General features: G+C 40.2%; 1 protein-coding gene across 2 annotated transcripts in view; it reads left to right on the forward strand.

The window, feature by feature from the left end:
* Positions 1-4,965: 4,965 nt before the first annotated feature.
* The window catches only part of LOC307019487 (uncharacterized protein), a 64,197-nt gene continuing 47,591 nt past the window's right edge, over positions 4,966-21,571 (forward strand). The window contains exons 1-30 of one of the 2 annotated variants that reach the window (XM_079650438.1): positions 4,966-5,101; positions 5,377-5,438; positions 5,534-5,578; positions 5,669-5,693; positions 7,690-7,758; positions 7,843-7,932; positions 8,024-8,092; positions 8,197-8,289; positions 8,535-8,621; positions 9,008-9,103; positions 10,095-10,160; positions 10,252-10,341; positions 11,067-11,153; positions 11,238-11,327; positions 11,420-11,509; positions 11,968-12,036; positions 12,125-12,187; positions 12,264-12,314; positions 12,393-12,461; positions 12,540-12,623; positions 12,742-12,828; positions 14,285-14,365; positions 14,915-14,983; positions 15,073-15,162; positions 18,593-18,682; positions 18,774-18,863; positions 18,934-18,975; positions 19,055-19,111; positions 20,319-20,387; positions 20,541-20,624. In XM_079650438.1, coding sequence (XP_079506564.1) covers positions 5,020-5,101; positions 5,377-5,438; positions 5,534-5,578; positions 5,669-5,693; positions 7,690-7,758; positions 7,843-7,932; positions 8,024-8,092; positions 8,197-8,289; positions 8,535-8,621; positions 9,008-9,103; positions 10,095-10,160; positions 10,252-10,341; positions 11,067-11,153; positions 11,238-11,327; positions 11,420-11,509; positions 11,968-12,036; positions 12,125-12,187; positions 12,264-12,314; positions 12,393-12,461; positions 12,540-12,623; positions 12,742-12,828; positions 14,285-14,365; positions 14,915-14,983; positions 15,073-15,162; positions 18,593-18,682; positions 18,774-18,863; positions 18,934-18,975; positions 19,055-19,111; positions 20,319-20,387; positions 20,541-20,624 — 2,236 coding nt within the window. In that variant the 5' untranslated portion in view covers positions 4,966-5,019. The remainder of the gene's footprint in view (positions 5,102-5,376; positions 5,439-5,533; positions 5,579-5,668; positions 5,694-7,689; positions 7,759-7,842; positions 7,933-8,023; positions 8,093-8,196; positions 8,290-8,534; positions 8,622-9,007; positions 9,104-10,094; positions 10,161-10,251; positions 10,342-11,066; positions 11,154-11,237; positions 11,328-11,419; positions 11,510-11,967; positions 12,037-12,124; positions 12,188-12,263; positions 12,315-12,392; positions 12,462-12,539; positions 12,624-12,741; positions 12,829-14,284; positions 14,366-14,914; positions 14,984-15,072; positions 15,163-18,592; positions 18,683-18,773; positions 18,864-18,933; positions 18,976-19,054; positions 19,112-20,318; positions 20,388-20,540; positions 20,625-21,571) is intronic. The other variant, XM_079650439.1, reaches the window with a different exon arrangement.

Consider the following 21,571-nt stretch of genomic DNA (forward strand, 5'->3'; position numbering starts at 1 on the left):
CATATATCTCTTCATATTGCTCTCAAAGTGCACCAGATTGATGCATTTAACTTCAATATTTAAAAAAAATCACTCCAAAGGGAGTGCTTGTTATTCCTTCTGTCTGTCTGAATCTGTGTATTCTCATGTTCCGATTAACCCAGCCAAATTTTTCTTCTTTTGTGTCTTGATGTGATCTTGAGTCGAGGCTGATCCTCTTGCTGTGGTCCCGCATCCTGGATCCTCTATCCTGAGTTCTGGATTAAGTCGTGGACTTCGGGTCGTGGCTGAACCTGTCTCTGCGGTCCTGCCTGGGTCTCGTCAGGCTGCCTCCCTGAAGGCTCCCACAGGATTGTTGACATCTTCGTGGATTCATCCTATTATTATAGACGCATGCATTTCCTAACATTTGGTCTACCTATGTTGCAAATGTATTATCTCTTCGATTTACACACGGCATCTATTGCACGTCTGTCCGTCCTGGGAGAAGGATCCCTCTTCTGTTGCTCTCCCCGAGGTTTCTCCCATTTTTCCCTTTAAACTGTGGGTTTTCTCTTGAAGTTTTTCCTTGTACGATGTGAGGGTCTAAGGACAAAGGGTGTCGTTTTCTTCTCATACTGATATTCTGAACAAACTGCTGTTGTATTAGCTGTACAATGTCTTTACTGTAGGGTATTTTTTATTATTTGTACAGCACTTTGGCTCGACCAAAAATCGTTTATAAATGTGCTATATAAATAAAACTTGATTTTGATTGATTTGATTTGAAAGGGTGTGCGCCAAGGTTCCATATTAGGACCAATAATTTCACCATATACTGTATGTAAATAATCTCGAATAATCTTTCAAATGCTGCTTTCCATTTTTATGCAGATGATACTGTTATTTATTGTTCATCCTCTTCTATAGAGCAAGTCTTGATTTCCTCCAGTCTGCCTTTGATGTTATTCCATCCCATTTATCTCAACTCAAGTTAGTATTAAATGCAGACAACTCCAAACTCATGATATTCTCAAATCGCAAAAAGTTAACTTATTTTCTCCCCAACATTTGTACTGTTCAAGGGACTGACATTGACATTGAAAGGGTCACTACATACACATATCTAGGTTTTATTATTGATCAGAACTTATCTTTCAAGTCACACACTGAAAATGTTGTTTTAAAATTAGGTTTCTCCTTTCAGACAAGGAAACATTTGATCTCTGCAACGCGGTGTAGCTGTATTAAAGTCCGAGTAGAAACAGTCGTGTGTAAATCTGATTTTGTCAGAAATCGGGAGAAATGCGGGAGAAATATGACCCCGGAAGGAAACCGGGAGAGGGCAATGAAATCGGGAGTCTCCCGCGAAAATCGGGAGGGTTGACAAGTATGGGGAGACGTGAGCTGTTTCCCACTACTCAATGCCCATCTTGCCACAACTGCTGTTGCCAGGGGTCCAGTGGTCTAACTGGTGCAAGCACACCTGTCCAAACTCTGCACTGATTTCAGCCATTATTTTCAGGACATTGAAAATAAGTCAGAAAGACTGGATTGGGTGAGGAACCCATTCATTGTGAGTGAGAGCAGCAACAGCCTTCCAGCAATGCTGCAGGAGCCTCTGATGGAATTATCATCTAAACGTGGCCTGAAGATGGCATATGCTGAGAAGTCATTGACTAAGTTTTGGTGTGATGTGGAGAAGGAATATCCTGAATTGGGAAAACATGCACTGATTGAACTTTTGCCGTTTGGTTCTACTTATTTGTGTGAGGTGATCTTCTCAGCTTTAACACACATCAAAACCAAGCAGAGGAACAGGCTGGATGTGGAGACCAGCCTGGTCACAGCTGTTTCCACACTGCCTCCAGAACTATCAAAGCTTATGAAAGACAAGCAAGCTCAAGTGTCTCATTAAAGCTCACATGACTGGTGAAAAGAAACTGCTAGGCCTATACTGATTCTGGATATTATTTTGCTAAGTTTTTTGTTCCCGAATTAAAGTTTAAATGCCTGTTTAAAGGGGACTTATTCAAAGGGGCTCCAGGTTTAAGCCTAAATGTTACAAGATATATAGCAAAGATAAGTTGATTATTTTGATTTCATATGTATTTATTTGATTATATTATTTATTTTCAAGGCAACATATTCATTTTTATTGAGTGATTTAAGTTAAAATTAAGAAAATGCCTGAGAATTAGATGTTCAAATTAAGGAGATGAAATAAAGTTATTTTCATTCAATAATCAGTTACGTTCTACTTGTGAAGGATCATCAGCACGTATGAGTGGGGGGGTACTCATGGTATGACAAAAGGCTCAGGGGGTACCTGCTGCTGCTGGGCTGTCAGAAGAGGGGGAGGAAAAGAGAGGCAGTCACCGTTTATTAAATATTATTATATTATTATACAGAGAACAGAGTCGTTATCAATTTGTTTTAAAGCTCAATAAATAACAAAGAAGACCTCTGACCGGCACTTTTCTAATTTTGTACGGAAGATTTAAACTTTAACGGACATGTTGACCGGCGGAACCTTTTTTTTACGGAAACTGCCGCACGGTCCCCTCGTTCCTTGGAAGAGGCGGAGAGGTGGGTGTTTTTCATCTGCTGGTGGACTACCTGAGAGATACAGCAGAAGAACACGCCGTCCACCGCGGAGAATAAACAGAAGGGCAACCATGGCAACCATGCTCCGGGGTCTTCTTCGCTGCTTTTGGTGTATTTCGGGCGGCAGCAGCGCCACTTACAGGCCTGACATATGTACTACATCGTTTCCAGCATTTCCAGCGGTCTAGTGTGAACGGACACGTTAATGAATCGAATGCGTGTGAACGGAAGCCTTTTTTGCGCTCGCGTATGCGTTTTACCGTATGCGTCCTTGTGGGGCCGGGGTCTAAGCCAAACTATATCCGGTCACAGAGATCTGCTATTTTAAAGTAAAGTCAACACATATAGACCCTAAATATAGTCTATATTAAGAACGACAAAAGTCTTAACATATATATCCTTTTTTGTAAACATATGACAAATGTGTGAGGGTGATGACGTCAGAGCATCGTCCTATGTGCCAGGGCTTTGCCCCGAACAGCCACATTCCAATTTAACCCCTGGGTATTTGTGAGGGAGCTCCTATATGGCATTACCCTGCTGAAGCTCACCAAAGTTTAACATATTTCATAGTTCAAAGTTTTGTCAATTGTTTTGTTTATTGGTCAAATACTGGTTTCTAATGGTTTCTGAGGAGTTTTACTGGAATGAAAGAGCACAGAGTCTACAGACGCAAAAAAGCAGCATACTGCATTAAACCTGACCTTCACAGACAGGTTCAATCAATCAATCAATGTTTATTTATATAGCCCAATATCACAAATGTTACATTTGTCTCAGTGGACTTCACAGTTTGTACAGAATATCAGTATGACAATACGACACCCTCTGTCCTTAGACCCTCACATCGTACAAGGAAAAACTTCCAGAGAAAACCCCACAGTTTAAAGGGAAAAATGGGAGAAACCTCAGGGAGAGCAACAGAGGAGGGATCCCTCTCCCAGGACGGACAGACGTGCAATAGATGCCGTGTGTAAATTGAAAAGATAATACATTTGCAACATAGGTAGTCCAAATGTTTTGAAATGCATGTGTGTATAATAAGAAGATGAATCCACGAGGATATCCATCCAGGACTTATGATCCAGGACCGCAGCCACGACTCAAGATCCAGGACTCGCAATCCATGACACAGGACCGCAGGATCATCCATGACTCCGGATCCCGGCGTATATAGACACCAAAAAGAAAGAAATTTGGGGAAGCTGGGTTAATCGGAACATGAGAGTACACAGGTATAGACAGAGAGAAGGAAGAAGTAAGATGTCCCCCGACAAACTAAGCCTATATCAGCAAAACTAGGGGCTGAATCTAATCAGCCCTAACTATAAGCTTTATCAAAAAGGAAGGTCTTAAGCGCACTATTAAAAACGGATAGGGTGTCTGCCGTCCGAACACAAACTGGAAGCTGATTCCACAAAAGTGGAGCTTGATAAGAAAAGGCTCTGGCTCCCATTGTACTTTTAGAGACTCTAGGAACAACCAACAACCCTGCATTCTTGGAACGCAATGCCCTAGTAGGACAATAGGGTATAATTGACGTTCATGTAGAAAGGAGGCTTCAGTAGTCTGTCTGCACTCTGTTTAGTTTTGCTATCTTACAATAAATATAGTAAAGTGTGTTGCCAATGTAACCGGTTAGAACTCAAAGTTGCGATGAGGTCTTAAAATGTATGGAAAGGGTCTTAAAAAAGATCTTAAAATGTATTACATTTGACTGCAGGATTCCTGCATATACCCTGGCGTGTGTGTGTGTACATGTACATGTACATCTCTGACCCCTTTTAGCCTCCACTTTCACTGCCCGGTCAGATCCGACCGAATACCGACCAAATACCATCTCTGTGATATAGACATGTGGGGGGGGGGTTCCAAATGCATGACATGAACCATTTTCATTTTACTTGTGTATTGCACTAATTAAGCTAAGTAGAAGAAGTTTCATACAAAAAAAATACTTGAAAGTATTTTTCGTAGATTTTCAAACTTTCAAACGGGTCAATTTGACCCTGAATGTAACAAGAGGGTTTTAAGAGTGCCCTAGAAAGACAGCTCTGCCCCCCTCCTGCCAATCCCTTTCTTATAGGACCTCTGGACAGTAGTGCCAAAAAAGATATGGTTTGGATAAGCATATCTACAGCAAATCCAATTAAGTAAAAATAAAGAAATGCATTTAGTCAATCATTATACACAAATATTGACATACAACAGCATCCAAGAACTCCGCTTTATGGTTTACACATAACTCTTTACCAGTTTAAAGTGCGTGTTTGCTGAAGAATAAGTAAATGATTCAGCAATACTTTATCTCAATCATTGGCTCACATAGCTTTTAGCTTTCCGTAAAGGCGGTCATTTGTTTGTGCCTACTTTTTCGGGGAAGTCACCACCCATCATTCAGTGGTGTATAAAAAGCATCAGGTATTAGAAGAAACTGTTAAGACAAACAGTGCAATGGCTGCGGATCATCGCTTCATTTTGATTCCCTTCCTTCTCTCCTGTGTCTTTCCAGCTTTGGACACGGACAACAGACACGGTAAGTCAAATTTATTTATAAAGCCTTATATGACAGATTAGCCTTAAGGGACTCTCTGTACAGTCAATGCAATAGAAGTCACATACAGAACGGACAACATTTCTACATCACAGAAAATCAGGTTGAAAACAATAACAGATAGATTGTAATTGTTGTTTAAGGAACAGTACTCCATCAGAAGTGCTCACTTAGTCAGCATGGAATACAATTACAAAATAATAAACTTTTACATTTTCAATCAATTAATGTATAATTGTGTCTTTTTTTTTTTTGAGTGGATCATGTCATCGGGCAAACAGGAAATACAGATTTGGACAACATCTTTTCAAAGATTCAAGTGAGTACCCAAAAGTGTGACTTATCAAGTTATAGAAAAAACACATTTGGGGAGCAATCCTTAAAATGCTAAATCTGCTACTCTATTGACTTTAGATAAACCTACCTGATGGAATTGATCTCAAGAACATAAATATAACGGTGTGTATCGAACATGTTTATCAAATAAAGCTATTCAATTATGTCTTTCTTGAATACTTCTAACCAATCCAATATTTTTTGTTTCCGCAGTCAATTAATATCAAGACTTGCACTGGTGAGTGTTTTTTTATACGAAGCCAAGTCTCCCAAATGTTAAGGCTGGCGAGGACATACTATAAGACTATACTGCACAAGGGGCGGATAATGAAACAAGATTTGTTAAGCTTCTTTTTGTTGTTGTTTTGATTTTCTTTGTAGTGTCTTGGTGTCTCTTTGTAGTCATTTTCTTCGATGTTGTTTTGTGGCACTTTATTTTCTAAAAGGATTTTCCCTCTATGTTGTCATATTTCCCGTGTCTTTGTGGTAGTTTGGACCTTGTCAAGGTCTTTTTTTTAACTCTTTGCAGCTGTTTAGCATGTTTTTGTGCTCATTTTGTGTCTCTGGAGTACATTTTGTGTAAATGTATTCCTGATGGAGCGCGTCCTGCCAGAGGGGAGGGGGGTAAACAGTTTGTGTCCAGGGAGGGGTCGGCCACTATCTTCCCTCAGGGTCCTCGAGGCGTGCAGTGTATGTGTAGTTCAGAGCCTATTTGTTTAACAGTAGCCAAGTAGAATGAATCAATAAGGGTGCCTTTGATACGGAGGAAAAGCTGCATTTTTGGGGTCTGCCCCGCATGTTGGGTTTGCTGCTGTATTACCATAAAAGAACATGCACTAGTAATACTTCACTTTTCTAACAATATGCTGCACATGCAGTCCTTTTCATAGCCGATATTAATCTGATACATATTAATGAAGGAACTGATCCAGAGGAATGTATTTCTCTGCTATAATGTGTAACTAATTATGGTTCCATTTTGTTGTTCCAAATCTATCTGTTGACCAGTGGCGAACCGTCAGGGCCTTCAAGGTATTCAGAGAATACACTGGAACACTCAGATAAAACAAACAAAAAATCGATTTAATTATATAAATAAAATGTAATAAAATGTATATAAAATGAATAAATGAGAATGGTATCTGTGTTTTCTGATCTGTAATATTACAGTGTTACGTTGATTTGTTTGTCCTTCTCGGACCATGCACTACGCATTTCAGTGGGTTTGTGATAGAAAAGAAAGCAACCAATCAGATCTTGTTCTGGGTCTCCGGGTAGAATATTCTTCAACCAAGGTATTCTAAATCCTTGATCGAATGCCCTGGCCGTTGCACTGAATGAGAGCGTACGTTTGGACTGACAGTTTGATCAACCAATCATATATTGATTTGTAGCCAATGGGCGTATTCTTTCAGAGTTTCCCTCGGTTCCAGGGTACTCTAGAAGGCCCGGTAGTTAACTGGCTCGAGACAGAGGATCTAGATGAATGCGACGAAGCAATTCATGCCGTTTTATTGTCTTTAACGTTGAAATGGAAAGTGCAACAGGTGAAGATGAAGTTGTTGCGGAATTGTTGGGAGTACCCTTTTCAAGACGACAAAAAAGGGGTGTGTGTGTCGACAGAAGGTCCAGTTGTGATAGACACGGTTCGCTTCTGCTGTTGACACATTAGTATGTGTAATATTAGCTTGTCTGGCATAAATATTTTTGCATAAAAGTGAGGTCAATAGTTGAATAAGTAAATGATTCACCAATACTTTAACTAATGCAAACTTTTTCTCCATTTTGTGTCTCTGGAGTACATTTTGTGTACATTTGTTGTCTTTTCCCCTTTTCATCACAGAGTCTCTTTGTGGCTTTTTGCAGCTGTCATTGTATTTGAAGTTGTTGTGTGTAGCTTTTTAATTTGTAAACGTTTTCTGTCTATGTAGTTTGTTGTATGTCTCTTACTGATGGTTTGTTCCTTTTCAAAGTAATTGTGAGTCTTTTTGTAATATTTTATGTCTCTTTGTTGTAATTTTGAGTCTCTTTAGAATTCATTGTGTCTTTGATGTCATTTTGTGTCTCTTTGTGGTTGTTTTGTCTCTTCGTAGTGATTGAGTTTCTCTTTGTAATCATTTTGTGAGTCTCTATATTTATTTGTACACATTTTCTTGTTTTGTTTTGTTCATTTTTATGGTTGTTTTTGTATGGCCCCTTGGTCTGTGCCTGAATGTTTAATATGCCTTGGTCAGGTTTGAAAGAACAGCTGTCCCTGCTTAAAATTCAGCTTCAGCAGACAACTGTCCGTAACAGCCAGCTGGGTGAGTATTAATCCCTTTAAAAACCTGCCGTACATCACTAGTTAGGTGCTGTTGCTCCGATATAACCTGCCCTCTTTCTGACAGATAATGAAGCCTTCGGGTTGAGGAGGGAGGTCCGAGCGCTGAAACTGCAGCTTTCCACATGCAGCTCCACAGCTTCAGCTATTACTGGCTGTAAGCTTTTGATTGTAAATCGTACTCTAAATACATTCAGATGATACACAGCGAAGGACAAGAACTAACTGCATATGTATTTCTTGGACAGCCTATCAAACCCAGTTACTCAACCAACTGAAACAGCTTCTGGAAACATCTGACAATGATACATTTCTGAGTAGGTTTTTGGATTTAAACCAATTGTTTTTGTTTTGTCACACTTTTCGTGTCTTTTTTTTCACTTTGCAATGAGTTTATCTAATATCAATGCTTTTCTTCTAGTCCTGAAAACCATTGCACTCACCAGGGAGATGGATACAGTGAATGAGAAAGTTCAACATGCTGCTAATGCGACTGAAACTGCTGACATTAGGGGTTAGTGTTGCTTTGCTTTACATCTCCGGGCAAAGTCTCTACAATTTGGCACCACACTCTCTCTTTTCTGTCCATAATAAACTCCAATATCAATATGATCTTGAAATATTCGAAATTGGACCCAGCAGTTTCACTTTAATGTGAACCTGCAAATTGCAATGCACATTCTGTTTGGGGCTTCTGAGAGATGGCGCCGTTAGCTTAATCAATTAAAGGTCTTTGAATTCAAATATTTGATCTTGCAGGGCTGGAGAGAGAGCTGCTGGTGAAGACCCTTGAACTGAACGTAAAGAAGCAGCAGATCGAAAGAAACCACGCAAACTCTGCACTTAGTGAGCAACGTCTTTTTTGTTAACAATACATTTGTGGAACAGCTGTGTGCAGGGATGAAGTTTCAAGACGTTGATCTATTTTGATGTTCGCAGACTTTATATATAAACATGGTTGTAAATGGTTCTGATTTTAATGGTGTGTGTGTGTGTGTGTGTGTGTGTGTGTGTGTGTGTGTGTGTGTGTGTGTGTGTGTGTGTGTGTGTGTGTGTGTGTGTGTGTGTGTGTGTGTGTGTGTGTGTGTGTGTGTGTGTGTGTGTGTGTGTGTGTGTGTGTGTGTGTGTGTGTGTGTGTGTGTGTGTGTGTGTGTGTGTGTGTGTGTGTGTGTGTGTGTGTGTGTGTGTGTGTGTGTGTGTGTGTGTGTGTGTGTGTGTGTGTGTGTGTTCAGTTCTTCAGATCATCTCATTGCAAAATCAGATCTGGAATTTGGAACGGGCAGAATCAGGAAGAGACCATACTCTTCAGCCTGACAGGGGAATTCTGGGTAAATTGATGCAGACTTGACTGAAATATTTTCATTGTTAAATTGAGAAAAGAAATTGCCATGCCCTAATTTAGGCAGTACATTTTTTACAAATCAAAAGTTTAATTAATAAATAATGAACCTCATTGCTCACTTTTAATTTTCACGTGCATTTCATTTTGTTTTAGTGCATTAACGTTAGCATAGGTGGCTAATGTTAGCAAACCTTAGGTAAACATTGGGGAATAACACACATTGTATAGTTTGCTGACTTTAAAGACTCTTTCTCTTGTGTGGTACTCACAATAGCTTAGCAAAAAAGATTGCTACATTTATGTTTAAAGTAAACAGTAATTAATTATGGCGGCTTCCCTACATTCCCAGGGTGCTCATTGTAATAAGTTGGTAACGTTTTTTTTCGGAACTCACATTTCAAAAGAATGACGGGATATGAACGTTTTGAATTTAGTTTGAATGATATAAATCTATACAGCCACTGTGAACATAATATCTAAAGTCAAGAAAAAGGTTATGTAGGCAAATTTCAGGCTGATGGTTGTAAGCAGTATGATTATGAAAAAAAAAGACCCGCCGAAGGGGTCTTTGGGGCTTAACAGGTTAACCAATGGAAACATATTTGGAAAAAAACCTTTCTTAGAACATACAACTTTTTAATAATTGACTCTTTTTGTCCATGTAGTAAATACAATTATGTCATTCAGTATAAATAAAAAAAACATATTTTTTATAATAATTAATGATGATATAATAAATAATAACTATACTAATTACTATAAAAATAAATTGAAAATAAAAATCACATTAAGTAATATAACATTTGTTGTCCATAATGTGTTCTACTTAGAGGATTTTGAGTTGTGGAAAAAGCATCCTGGGGACATACACTGAAGAAATTGAACAGTGACTTTAATTAAATGTATTATTTCAACAGGTTCCACATAATTGTATTATATTAATCTCACTTTAACATCATGTTTGTTTACTTCATCAGCTCTACAAGAACAGCTGGACAGAAAGATCATTGAGCTGCGAGGCAAAGGAGATGCTCACTCCACCAGTTCGTAAATCGCTCCATATCGGTCAATATTTTCTTTGTAATAGAATTTGAAAAGCTTCTGGATAAAACGTTTCCTCTGTTTGTCTTCCAGTGCTGGAGCTGATCTCTGTGAACAGTAAGATCACAGTGATGCAGAGGCGTATCACCGTCTACAGCCAGGTAATCAGGACTCAGGCTGCCGGTGAGTCCCTATTTTGTGTCTGATGTTTCTCCCCTCTACACTGAAAAATCTGACTTTAATTAAATGTATTATGTCAACAAATTTCACATGACTGTATTAGACTAGTTGAAAGCAAGAATTTAAAGTTAAATCCAAATATTAGGTTCAACTTAATATTACTGCTCTCAGCTAACCTAATACAGTTATGTGAAATCTGTTGACATAATACATTTAATTAAAGTCAAGGATTAATTGTTTTCATTTTAATCTTGATGCATTATACCAGTGGTCCCCAGCCTATTGTGTCTCATGTATTTAACCCAACTGCTCCTTAGATGAAAATCACTTGTATAACTCACCCTCAATACAAATGCATTAAAACTTGACATTCACATTTATTGTCAGTGAAATATAATAATATTGCCTCACGTTCTGGGGGCAGGTCACCAGGCTTATGAAAATTGATTTAAAAAATGTTGGTTGGGAACCACTGCTTTATAATACACTGAATTTTTTTGAAATAAATAGAATACAAGTCAATAAATGTATCATGTAAACATAATTGTATTAGGTGAGTTGAAAGCAATAATATTACGTTTAAATAAAAAAAAGAATAGGTTCAACTTATTACTTTTGCTTTCAACTAACCTAATACAATAATGTGGAACCTGTTGACATAATACATGTTATTCAATTCAATGTTTCAGTTTTTCAGTGAGTAAAACTGTATTTTGTTTCTTTTTCAGATTACCAGAAGCAGTGGAGGCAAAAAGTTGAGCTCCTTCAAAGAAAGATTTTACTGTTGAATCACGCGGAGAGTGACACAGGACTTAGTAAGTGAGAGACTTGAAAATATCGTTGTCGTATCGTTGTGTTTCCTACGGCGTTAATTTTTACATCCTTTCTCTTTTGGACAGCCAAGGACATTTTGACGCTTCAGGCCGAGGTGGAGCTTTTTAGACAGTTAATGATGAACGCTAAAACCAGAACCAATTCCCAACTTAAAGGTAGATTAACTTCAATGTATGAAGTGGTGACGCCTTTACTCGTCTCATGTGTCAGTCAGGTAGAGATCAATGGTTGTGTTTTTTCTTCCTAGTGGTAAGAGTTAACTTGGAGGGGGAGAAGAAACGGCAGGAAAACCTCCAGAAACACCTGGAGGAAGCCGAGAATGCCCAGGCACAACTGAGTAAGAATGAAAAAGGGAAAAGAGGCAGTCTGATGGTTTAACCTTCAACGTGAATTTTCCAACATTTCTATATTTTAAAAGTTACGTTATCTCCAGGGTCCCCGCTTTCCCCGTCCACCGTGGATCTTTAATTAAAATATTTCTTGAAAACTTTAAATATCTTAAAAAATAAGGCCTCATTTGGTAATAAAATCAATCTTACAAAATACCTAAGACAGATTTTATGAATAACTTTTTTTCCTGACATTGCAATTTGAAATATAAAATGTAATTGGTAGAATTGTTATAATATATTTTACCAAATTGCTCTCCCATTATTGTCAAGCAGATCCGGCAGGCGGAGAAACATTAAACATTTGGCTTCGGAGCATTGAAACGTTTTTATTCTAACCAGCATAAATGGATCCTTCCAAATGTCTGAGCATAAACGTTAAAGTATTTTCTTTTACTTTGACCAGTCTTGAAAATCATCAGCATGTTGAAAGAAGTGAGAGAACTGGAGACAACATCGACGAGTCAAGCCACCAGTGAGTCAAGCTGAAAAGCAGCCTAAGAAAAGCATAAATATGTGGTATCTAACACTCAAATCTTTAACATTCCACTGTTTTACATCAGCTCTTTGGACTCTGCTTCAAGACAAAGAAAGGGAGTTAGCCAAAGCTCAGGATGAAATAAAGGGTGAGTTCATTTATAACTGCTCTGAAAGCATTTATTTTGAGCTTCTCAATGACCTGACTTTGTTTGTCTGTGACAGAGCTTCAGAGGAAACTGCCAGAAGACTCTGGTTTGGAAGACCGATATGAGCGTAAGTTCCAATAAATGACTTTGGCTTGAGGTTCTGATGAGTCATTTCTGATTTGGTTCATGTGTTTGTTTTTATCAGAGGTAAAGACTGAATTTGAGCAGAAGATTTCAGAATTGAAAACAGCAGGAAACCACAAAGCAGCACTCGGTAAGTAACGTTACAATGGCCACCTCCCTCCAGAAGTAGAAGCGGTGTAGTAATATTCACTCTGTTTCTCTGAGTCAGTTCTGAACGTGATAAACCTGCAGGATGAACTGAAGACTCTGAGGGATCTGATCGCCACCTCAACAGATCCACAGAGAGTCTCAGGTGAGAACTTTTCACACTGCAAACTTCTATATTTCCCAGATTTTTTTCTAGGTTTGTCAAAACTTTCTTATTGAACTTTGTATCTTTCCTTAATCTGTATCTCATTGTGTCCTCACAGAGCTTCAGGGTCAGCTCGAAAATAAGCAAGATGAGCTGAACTCCAAGACGGCGGACATAGAGAGACTGATTGCAAATCCTAAAATAAGTGAGCGCCAATAGATCACATTAAACATTCAGCTGCCGCTTAGCCTGTTTTCAGATTTCAGTGTCAACTCACATTTAATTCAAATCCTTTATTCACAAAAAGGTTTCAATATACAGTGCAATCATAAGACATAATGGAGTCATGTGAAATGGGAGACCCTGATAAGCTATCCAAAGCTTCACCATAAAGTATTTATAGTATATATATTGTCAACACATCTATAATTGTAGAGAGTTCATGTAGTAAACAGAAACATGACAAGGTCATTAAATCCAAACCCTTACCAAATACCCTTAAAGTAATCTCACACTAACTCAATAATGGTGTGTGAAAATAGTGAAGTACATTTTTACGAAAGAGGATATGTATTAGATCTGACCGAAAGTGAATTTTATTTTCTTCGGATATCTGAGAAAAATGTCAGAATTCTGAGAAAAATGTCATATTGTAATTTTTTAAATATTGCACAGCACTATTTTTCAAGTAGAGGTTTATAGTTGTTGTCATTATTTTTTAAAACATGCATTACTTTAAAGCTCACCTATTATGCTATATTTGAACAATATATTATAGGGCCATATCTATACAAAACATGTCTCTGAAGTGGTTTGCTCAAAATACCAAACAGATCACCCATTGTAGCCATGCCTCATTCCCCTCTATTTGAGCCCTGTTACAGAAGTGCTGATTCTGGGTCTGGCCCTTTAAATGTAACCGAGCTGCTGCTGGCCACGCCCCTTTGGAGCACCCTCATGCAAGCAGTGAGCTCTGTGAAGAGAAGGCTGTCTACCGGCAGAAAATCAGCTAAACGCTGCCATGATTAAAAGCCATATTATGTTCCAAACCACATCAAGGAATTATTTCTGAAACAGTATGGAGCTCAAAACGCTTTCTCTCTCGCGGGTTTGCCGCAAGGAAAGTTCTTTTTATATCCGGCTTCTTTCCACATATTCTCTCCAGTACAGCGTTAGCTCTAAGTGTTAGCGATGCTTACTAACGTAAACGCAGACCATATTACTTCCAAAATACGTTGCGCATTGTTTCTGATACAGCAACGTTTCTGATAGGGGACGATAGGTTGGGCCCTGGATGGAACGTTGCCAGGAGTTCAATGTAAAGCCAGCCCACATTTTAGATGACCGCAGCAAATCTGGATCAGCTCTGTTGTACCCCCATTTTTAGAGATGTGGTAAAGGAGGAAAAAAGAGAGGGTTGTATTTTCTGACACTTTGTGATTCTCCTTACATACCGGGGACACATATTTATGTATAAAATACATTAAAAAGTGCATTTTGCATAATAGGTGACCTTCAATGCATGCATTTATCTACAGTGCAAGTAGGTCATTAACTGTTTGATCCAATACTGGCCCTACGAGCGTGAACAGAAATAGAGGCCAGTTGGTAGTTGCTGTTCACAGCCAAATTAAAACTCACTGCATGTTTGTCTGTTTCAGTCTTAACGATCATCGAGCTGCAGAGTGAGATCTGGGACCTTCAGAAAGTTCCCAATGAGACCACTGCTGGCCGTGTCGACGGTAAGTCTCATTTAAAATGCCCTTTCAACAATTCATGGGGAAGCTTTATGACAGCGGTGGAGAGTAACTAAGTAAGTGTACCCAAATAAAGTACTCAGGGACAATGGTAAGGTGGTCTTTACTTGAGTATTTTCTTTTCATGCTACTTTATACTTCGACTCCAATACAATTCCAAGGGAAATATTTTAATTTACTACATGTATCTTACAACTTTAGTTAATTTACAAGTTACTATTTAAAAAAATCCTAGAGTTTATATAATATGATATTTTGTATAAGTGTTCTTTTAGGTGATTTTATTTTAGATTTGTTCTGCATTGGCTGCTTTTACTTTTACTATGTTAACTACATTTAGCTGATTATTAAAACTTACTTTTTTTTAAAGTAGCATTTCTAAAGCAGAAATTTTACTTGTAACAGAGTATTTTTACATTGTGGTAGTAATACTTTTACTAAAGTAAAGGATCTGAATACTTATTCCAGCTTTGATTATCTGACAGACAGGTCAGTAATGAAATACAACTTTTTTTTCTGATTACTTTCTCCTAGAGTTGCAAGACAGAGTTGATGGCCTTTTGAGTGGAATAGACGACAAAGGCGACGACAACACAAAACTGAGTGAGTTCTAAATAATTTTGAGAAATGTGATATTGTTTTCTAAAGCATATTTTGTAGTAAACTGCCCTCTCTGTTGTGTTGTGCTTCAGTGCTGACCATCATGAGGCTGCAGAGTCGTGTGGAGCTGCTACAAAGACAACTGTCAGACCTCCAGAGGTCACATACCTCTCAGAAAACCCGTAAGTATCTTTTTTTTACATAGTACAGGTACTAGTAACGAAACGGTTTGTCTGCATTAGACCTATCCAGATGTTAGGAGCAGTGGGCTGCCATTATGTACGGGGCACGGGGAACAGTGTAGGGAACGGTGCCTTGCTCAGGGACACCTCGGTAGCACTTGGTCTTGCCGGGACTTGAACTGGTGACCTTCCAGTTGCCAAGCCAAGTCCCTATGGACTTCGCTACCACCGCCCATATCTCTGGGGATTCTTGACAAATTACAAGCAAGAAACCTTAGATCTGCTGCGTACCAAGGGTGTCTTGAGGTTTGCTCTCCTGCCTCCTGGGAGGCGTCATAGGAACTTATTTACCAGAACCAGCAGGCTTAGGAGGAGCTTTCTCCCCTCAGCTGTCCCCTTGTCGAACTTGAGTCCCCAGGAACTGCAGCGGATGTTGAAGCAAATTTTCGTGGTGGACAAACGTTGTTACTACAACTTCTGTGTCAGTCCGTGACGTCATTGGGCCCAAATAGACTTTTTCCCTTTGACTTACATTGGGAAAGAGATATCCAAATGTTTAAATCCAAATGACAAAAATTATCATATGAACATATGTAAAAGAAAAAATACTAATACATAATGAATACTAATTTAATCCAAACTAAGGTTGTCTTTGATATTGTTATTCATTTTCCTCCATCCATCCATTTTCAACCTGTCAACCGCTTATCCTGAGTCGGGTCACGGGGGAGGCAGTTTCAGCAGAGGGCCCCGAACTTCCCTTGCCACATCAACCAGCTCTGACTTGGGGATTCCAGGCAGCTAGGTGGCATCTTTAGCAGGCGCCCGTACCACCCACTACTGATGACTTACTAGGCAAAGGTAGTCCCGAGTCCCTCCCGGATGATAGATCATCTCACCTAATCCCTAAAGGAGATGCCAGCCACCCCTCGGAGGAAACCCATTTCGGCACCCTGTATTCGCTCTCTTTCGGCCATGACCTATCCTTCATGAGAGTATATGTATATATGTATATATATATATATATATATATATATATATATAATCGTCACACATACAGTGGGGTAAAAAAGTATTTAGTCAGCCACCAATTGTGCAAGTTCTCCCACTTAAAAAGATGAGAGAGGCCTGTAATTTTCATCCTAGGTATACCTCAACTATGAGAGACAAAATGAGAAAAAGAAATCCAGAAAATCACATTGTCTGATTTTTAAAGAATTTATTTGCAAATTATGGTGGAAAATAAGTATTTGGTCAATAAAAAAAGTTCATCTCAATACTTTGTTATATACCCTTTGTTGGCAATGACAGAGGTCAAACGTTTTCTGTAAGTCTTCACAAGGTTTTCACACACTGTTGCTGGTATTTTGGCCCATTCCTCCATGCAGATCTCCTCGAGAGCAGTGATGTTTTGGGGCTGTCGCTGGGCAACACGGACTTTCAACTCCCTCCAAAGATTTTCTATGGGGTTGAGATCTGGAGACTGGCTAGGCCACTCCAGGACCTTGAAATGCTTCTTACGAAGCCACTCCTTCGTTGCCCGGGCGGTGTGTTTGGGATCAGTGTCATGCTGAAAGACCCAGCCACGTTTCATCTTCAATGCCCTTGCTGATGGAAGGAGGTTGTCACTCAAAATCTCACGATACATGGCCCCATTCATTCTTTCCTTTACACGGATCAGTCGTCCTGGTCCCTTTGCAGAAAAACAGCCCCAAAGCATGAAGTTTCCACCCCCATGTTTCACAGTAGGTATGGTGTTCTTTGGATGCAACTCAGCATTCTTTCTCCTCCAAACACATCTAGTTGAGTTTTTACCAAAAAGTTCTCTTTTGGTTTCATCTGACCATATGACATTCTCCCAATCCTCTTCTGGATCATCTAAATGCTCTCTAGCAAACTTCAGACGGGCCTGAAGTCTGGACATGTACTGGCTTAAGCAGGGGGACACGTCTGGCACTGCAGGATTTGAGTCCTTGGCGGCGTAGTGTGTTACTGATGGTAGCCTTTGTTACTATGTTCCCAGCTCTCTGCAGGTCATTGACTAGGTCCCCCCGTGTGGTTCTGGGATTTTTGCTCACCGTTCTTGTGATCATTTTGACCCCACGGGGTGAGATCTTGCGTGGAGCCCCAGATCGAGGGAGATTATCAGTGGTCTTGTATGTCTTCCATTTTCTAATAATTGCTCCCACAGTTGATTTCTTCACACCAAGCTGCTTACCTATTGCAGATTCAGTCTTCCCAGCCTGGTGCAGGTCTACAATTTTGTTTCTGGTGTCCTTTGACAGCTCTTTGGTCTTGACCATAGTGGAGTTTGGAGTGTGACTGTTTGAGGTTGTGGACAGGTGTCTTTTATATTGATAACGAGTTCAAAGTGCCATTAATACAGTTAACAAGTGGAGGACAGAGGAGGCTCTTAAAGAAGAAGTTACAGGTCTGTGAGAGCCAGAAATCTTGTTTGTAGGTGACCAAATACTTATTTTCCACCATCATTTTCAAATAAATTCTTTAAAAATCAGACAATGTGATTTTCTGGATTTTTTTTTTCTCATTTTGTCTCTCATAGTTGAGGTATACCTAGGATGAAGATTATAGGCCTCTCTCATCTTTTTAAGTGGGAGAACTGGCACAATTGGTCCATCCATCCATCCATCTTCTCCCGCTTATCCGTGGTCGGGTCGCGGGGGTAGCAGTTCCAGCAGAGAGCCCCAAATGTTCTTTTCCCTGGCCACATCAACCAGCTCTGACTGGGGGATCCCAAGGCGCTCCCAGGTCAGCGAAGAAATATAATCCCTCCACCTGTTCCTAGGTCCACCCCTTGGTCTCTTCCCAGCTGGACGTGCCTGGAACACCTCCCTAGGGAGGCGCCCAGGTGGCATCCTAGCTATGTCCCCGAACCACCTCAACTGGCTCCTTTTGACGCGAAGGAGGAGCGGTTCAACTCTGAGTCCCTCCTGGATGACTGAACTTCTCACCTTATCCCCAAGGGAGACACTAGCCACCCTGCGGAGAAAACCCATCTCGGCCGCTTGTATCCGCGATCTCGTTCTCTCGTTCATGACCCATCCTTCATGACCATAAGTGGTGGCTGACTAAATACTTGTTTGCCCCACTGATACATGCACACACAGTGAAATGTGATCTCTGTATTTAACCCATCCTCATACTAGGATCAGTGGGCAACTATTGTACAGTGTACGGGGAGCAGTAGGGGGTGTCTGGTGTCTCTCTCAAGGGTACCACGGAAGGGCCCAGGAGGTAAACTGGGACCTCTCCAAGTAGCAGTCCAAACTCCATATTTCTGTTTGGGGACTCGAACCGGCGACCCTACGGCTCCCAGTCAAAGTCCCTACTGATTGAGACACTGCCGGACTAACTAATGTATATGCCGGATGTAACTAATAAACACCTTTGAACTTTAAATCTGTCTCAGAGCTCACAAAAGATCTTGCATCCAAGCAAGATGAGCTGCAGAAATACATCAACAAGCTTACAGAGATTGATGAGGCGAACGCCAAATTGAGTAAGTAAATAGGGAACAGGGTATCTACATTCATTACTTAGTGATATATTTCAGCACATCTCCTATCATATTGTCTTTCTGTTATCCCCAGTTCTGAAAATCACTGATCTACACAACCAACTCAGAAATCTAGAAAAAGAAAGGCACAATGAGGGCCAAAACACTTCTGCTGTAGTTACTGGTGAGTATCTTATTTCTCTGTGGCCTTATTGAGTACGAGAAGTAGATGAAGCAAACTTTCTTTTCCTTAGAGCTGAAAGACGAGCTGAAGGCGAAAGAGGAGAAGATCAGGGGTAAGTTTGGTACTAGCACTAGTAGGTTTCTGAAAAACAGAACATTCAGCTGAAGATGAATGTGTGTTTTTGTTGCTAGCTCTGCAGAACGAATTGAACCGGACGGACTGTTCCACTTATGTGCTCCAACTTAAAGGTGAGGGTAGTCGCTGTTGATCGGATGCCCACCTTCTCTACCAGCCAACATGTTCCCTTCATGGGGGAAATAAATCAGAATCAGAAATCCTTTATTGGTACAGGGAGGGGAAATGTACATTATTGCAGCACAGTGTTAATTTCATCAACGAAATCTATGACGAAAAATGTTCGTCAACGACCTTTTTTACATGACTAAGACGAGACGATGACGAGCTAAAAATAGATTCTTGATAACGAAAACTACGACGAAATGTATATTTAGTTTTCGTTGACGAGACGGGACTAAGGTGTTAATGGTGGACTATCGCACATTCAAAATGCAGCATATTTTCCCCCAAGTACCCATCTTGTCTGTCAAAATGCATCTTACGTTTCTAACTTGCAATATCATTATTTCCGCTCTCTTCACTCCAGAAGAGCGATCTCCCTTGTCTCTCTGTGTGCGGGGGGCGGGGCCTAACATACATGCTGCAGCGGACACAGAGATCTGCCGGGGACGGAGTGTTCAGAGAGTATAGAGACACATTTGGACTAAAATGTAATTTTTCATTTACTAAAAGTTGACTAAAACGTTTTGAGTTTTCGTTGACTAAAACTAGACCAAAACTACGAAGGATAGGAATGACTAAAATGTAACCATTTTCGTCTAAAGACTAAGACTAAATCAAAAACATCTGCCAAAATTAACACTGTTGCAGCAAAGGGGACAGAACAGAAGCACAAATAGTACATATTCAAGGTAGAAAAAGTACCATAAAAGTACTATAAAATGATGGTAAATAAACAGTGATGAATAGCAGTCAGATCACAGTAGTAAACAGTAAAAGTGTACATTGCATGCACATTGTTGTTACAGTGTAAAGTAGTGCAAGAAGTTAGCAGCCAAGTATTGGGGTCTAATCTAATCAATTACCTAAATCTCAGAATATATAAAATCATGTGACCGGATTATTTTTCTCTTCTGAATGTCAAATGCAAAGCTGATATATTTCACAAATGCCAGATGCCTCAAAATATGTCTTTTATCAATCAAAATATACAGATCAACAATAAAAAACCTAAAGAGTTTAGAAAAGAGAAATACAAAATGATAGGAAGCTGTGATTGTGAGGTGTTGTAAAGGGTTATATATAGTCAATCCAATGCTGTGTATTGCTCTGTCTGTAGGATCAACAGTTGTTAAAAACTTCTTCATGTTTGTGTAGATTTGCATAAAAACCTTGATGGCAAAATGAAGGAACTGCATACCAAAGCTGAGTCTGTTACTTCACTCGGTGAGTTGAATAATGAAGCAATTCTTAAAGAAAACTCCTACAATATAGTGGTGTTGTAATCTCCATTTTCATTTTTGAAGATAAGGAAAGACTCTTTAAATACCTTTTTTTTGTTTTAAAAGTCTTAACTGTTTGTTTACATGGTGCCTTCAGCTCTGCAGGTTTCTACATTAACAGTGCAACTGGAGGAGCTAAAGAGACAACTACAAAACACTGAATCTGAAAGCAAGAGAAAAGGTCAGTGTGGGTTATATCTCTCACAGGCTCCGCCCTCTACTGGACTCTATGGGTACTTCCCTCGATCCTATCTGTCACGGAGGTGATCTCTGTGCTCATAGATCTCGGCCTCCGTTACGGGTTGTTTAGCTTTATTGTTGTTGAAAAGTTTTCCCCTTCCCCCATGTCTGTCGTTGATTGTGTGCACCTGATGCCCTGTGTTGTCTCCTCCCCCCCTCACCTGTGTCCTGTTGGGTTGATTGGGTTGGGCATTTAGGCTCTGGGGTTTTGCTGTTAGGGGAGGAGTGTGTGTGAGATCCTGGTGGTGGCTGGTGACTGTGCGCACAGGAGCAGCAGATTGAGGCTGTGTCATATCATATGTGTATGGTTTAATAAATGCCAACACTGGGTTGTATTTTTGGACGTTCTGCCTCTGCCTCCTTGCTTGATCGGGCCGCTCAATTGTCAGCTTCACAATTGGTGTCAGAAGTGGGATTGACCAAGTGAGGAGGTGAAAATGCCGAGAGGAAAGAAGAGCGACCAAAGAGAGGAGCCAGATGGCGGTGTGGTTATGCCTGGAGCTGACCAGGGGGCCACGGCTGGTAAACCAAGGGACAGGATTAACCAACTGAAGGAGATGATGAAGTCATTCATGCGATATCAGAAGCAGGAGGAGTGCCGTTTGAGAAACATGGAGGAGCAGGTATCCATGATAAAAGAGGAACGGAGACTCCGGAGGCAAGACGGCAGATTGGCTGAGGAGCTTGGCCGCATCAACGTCTGGTATGGGGACCAGACCCAAAGAGAAAGGAAAGTGATGCAGCGGATCAAAGAGTACCGTATGGAGCTCCAGGAGCAGGACCGGCAAAAGCAACAGAAGGAGGAGGCGGAGCGCATCATGGAGCGTCAGCTGCTGGAGGAGCTGGGGAGACAGAGACAGCGACAGGCAGAGCTCCCAGCCCAGAAGG

This window comes from Notothenia rossii (genome assembly GCF_949606895.1).
Source record: "Notothenia rossii genome assembly, chromosome: 9".
NCBI lineage: Eukaryota > Metazoa > Chordata > Actinopteri > Perciformes > Nototheniidae > Notothenia > Notothenia rossii.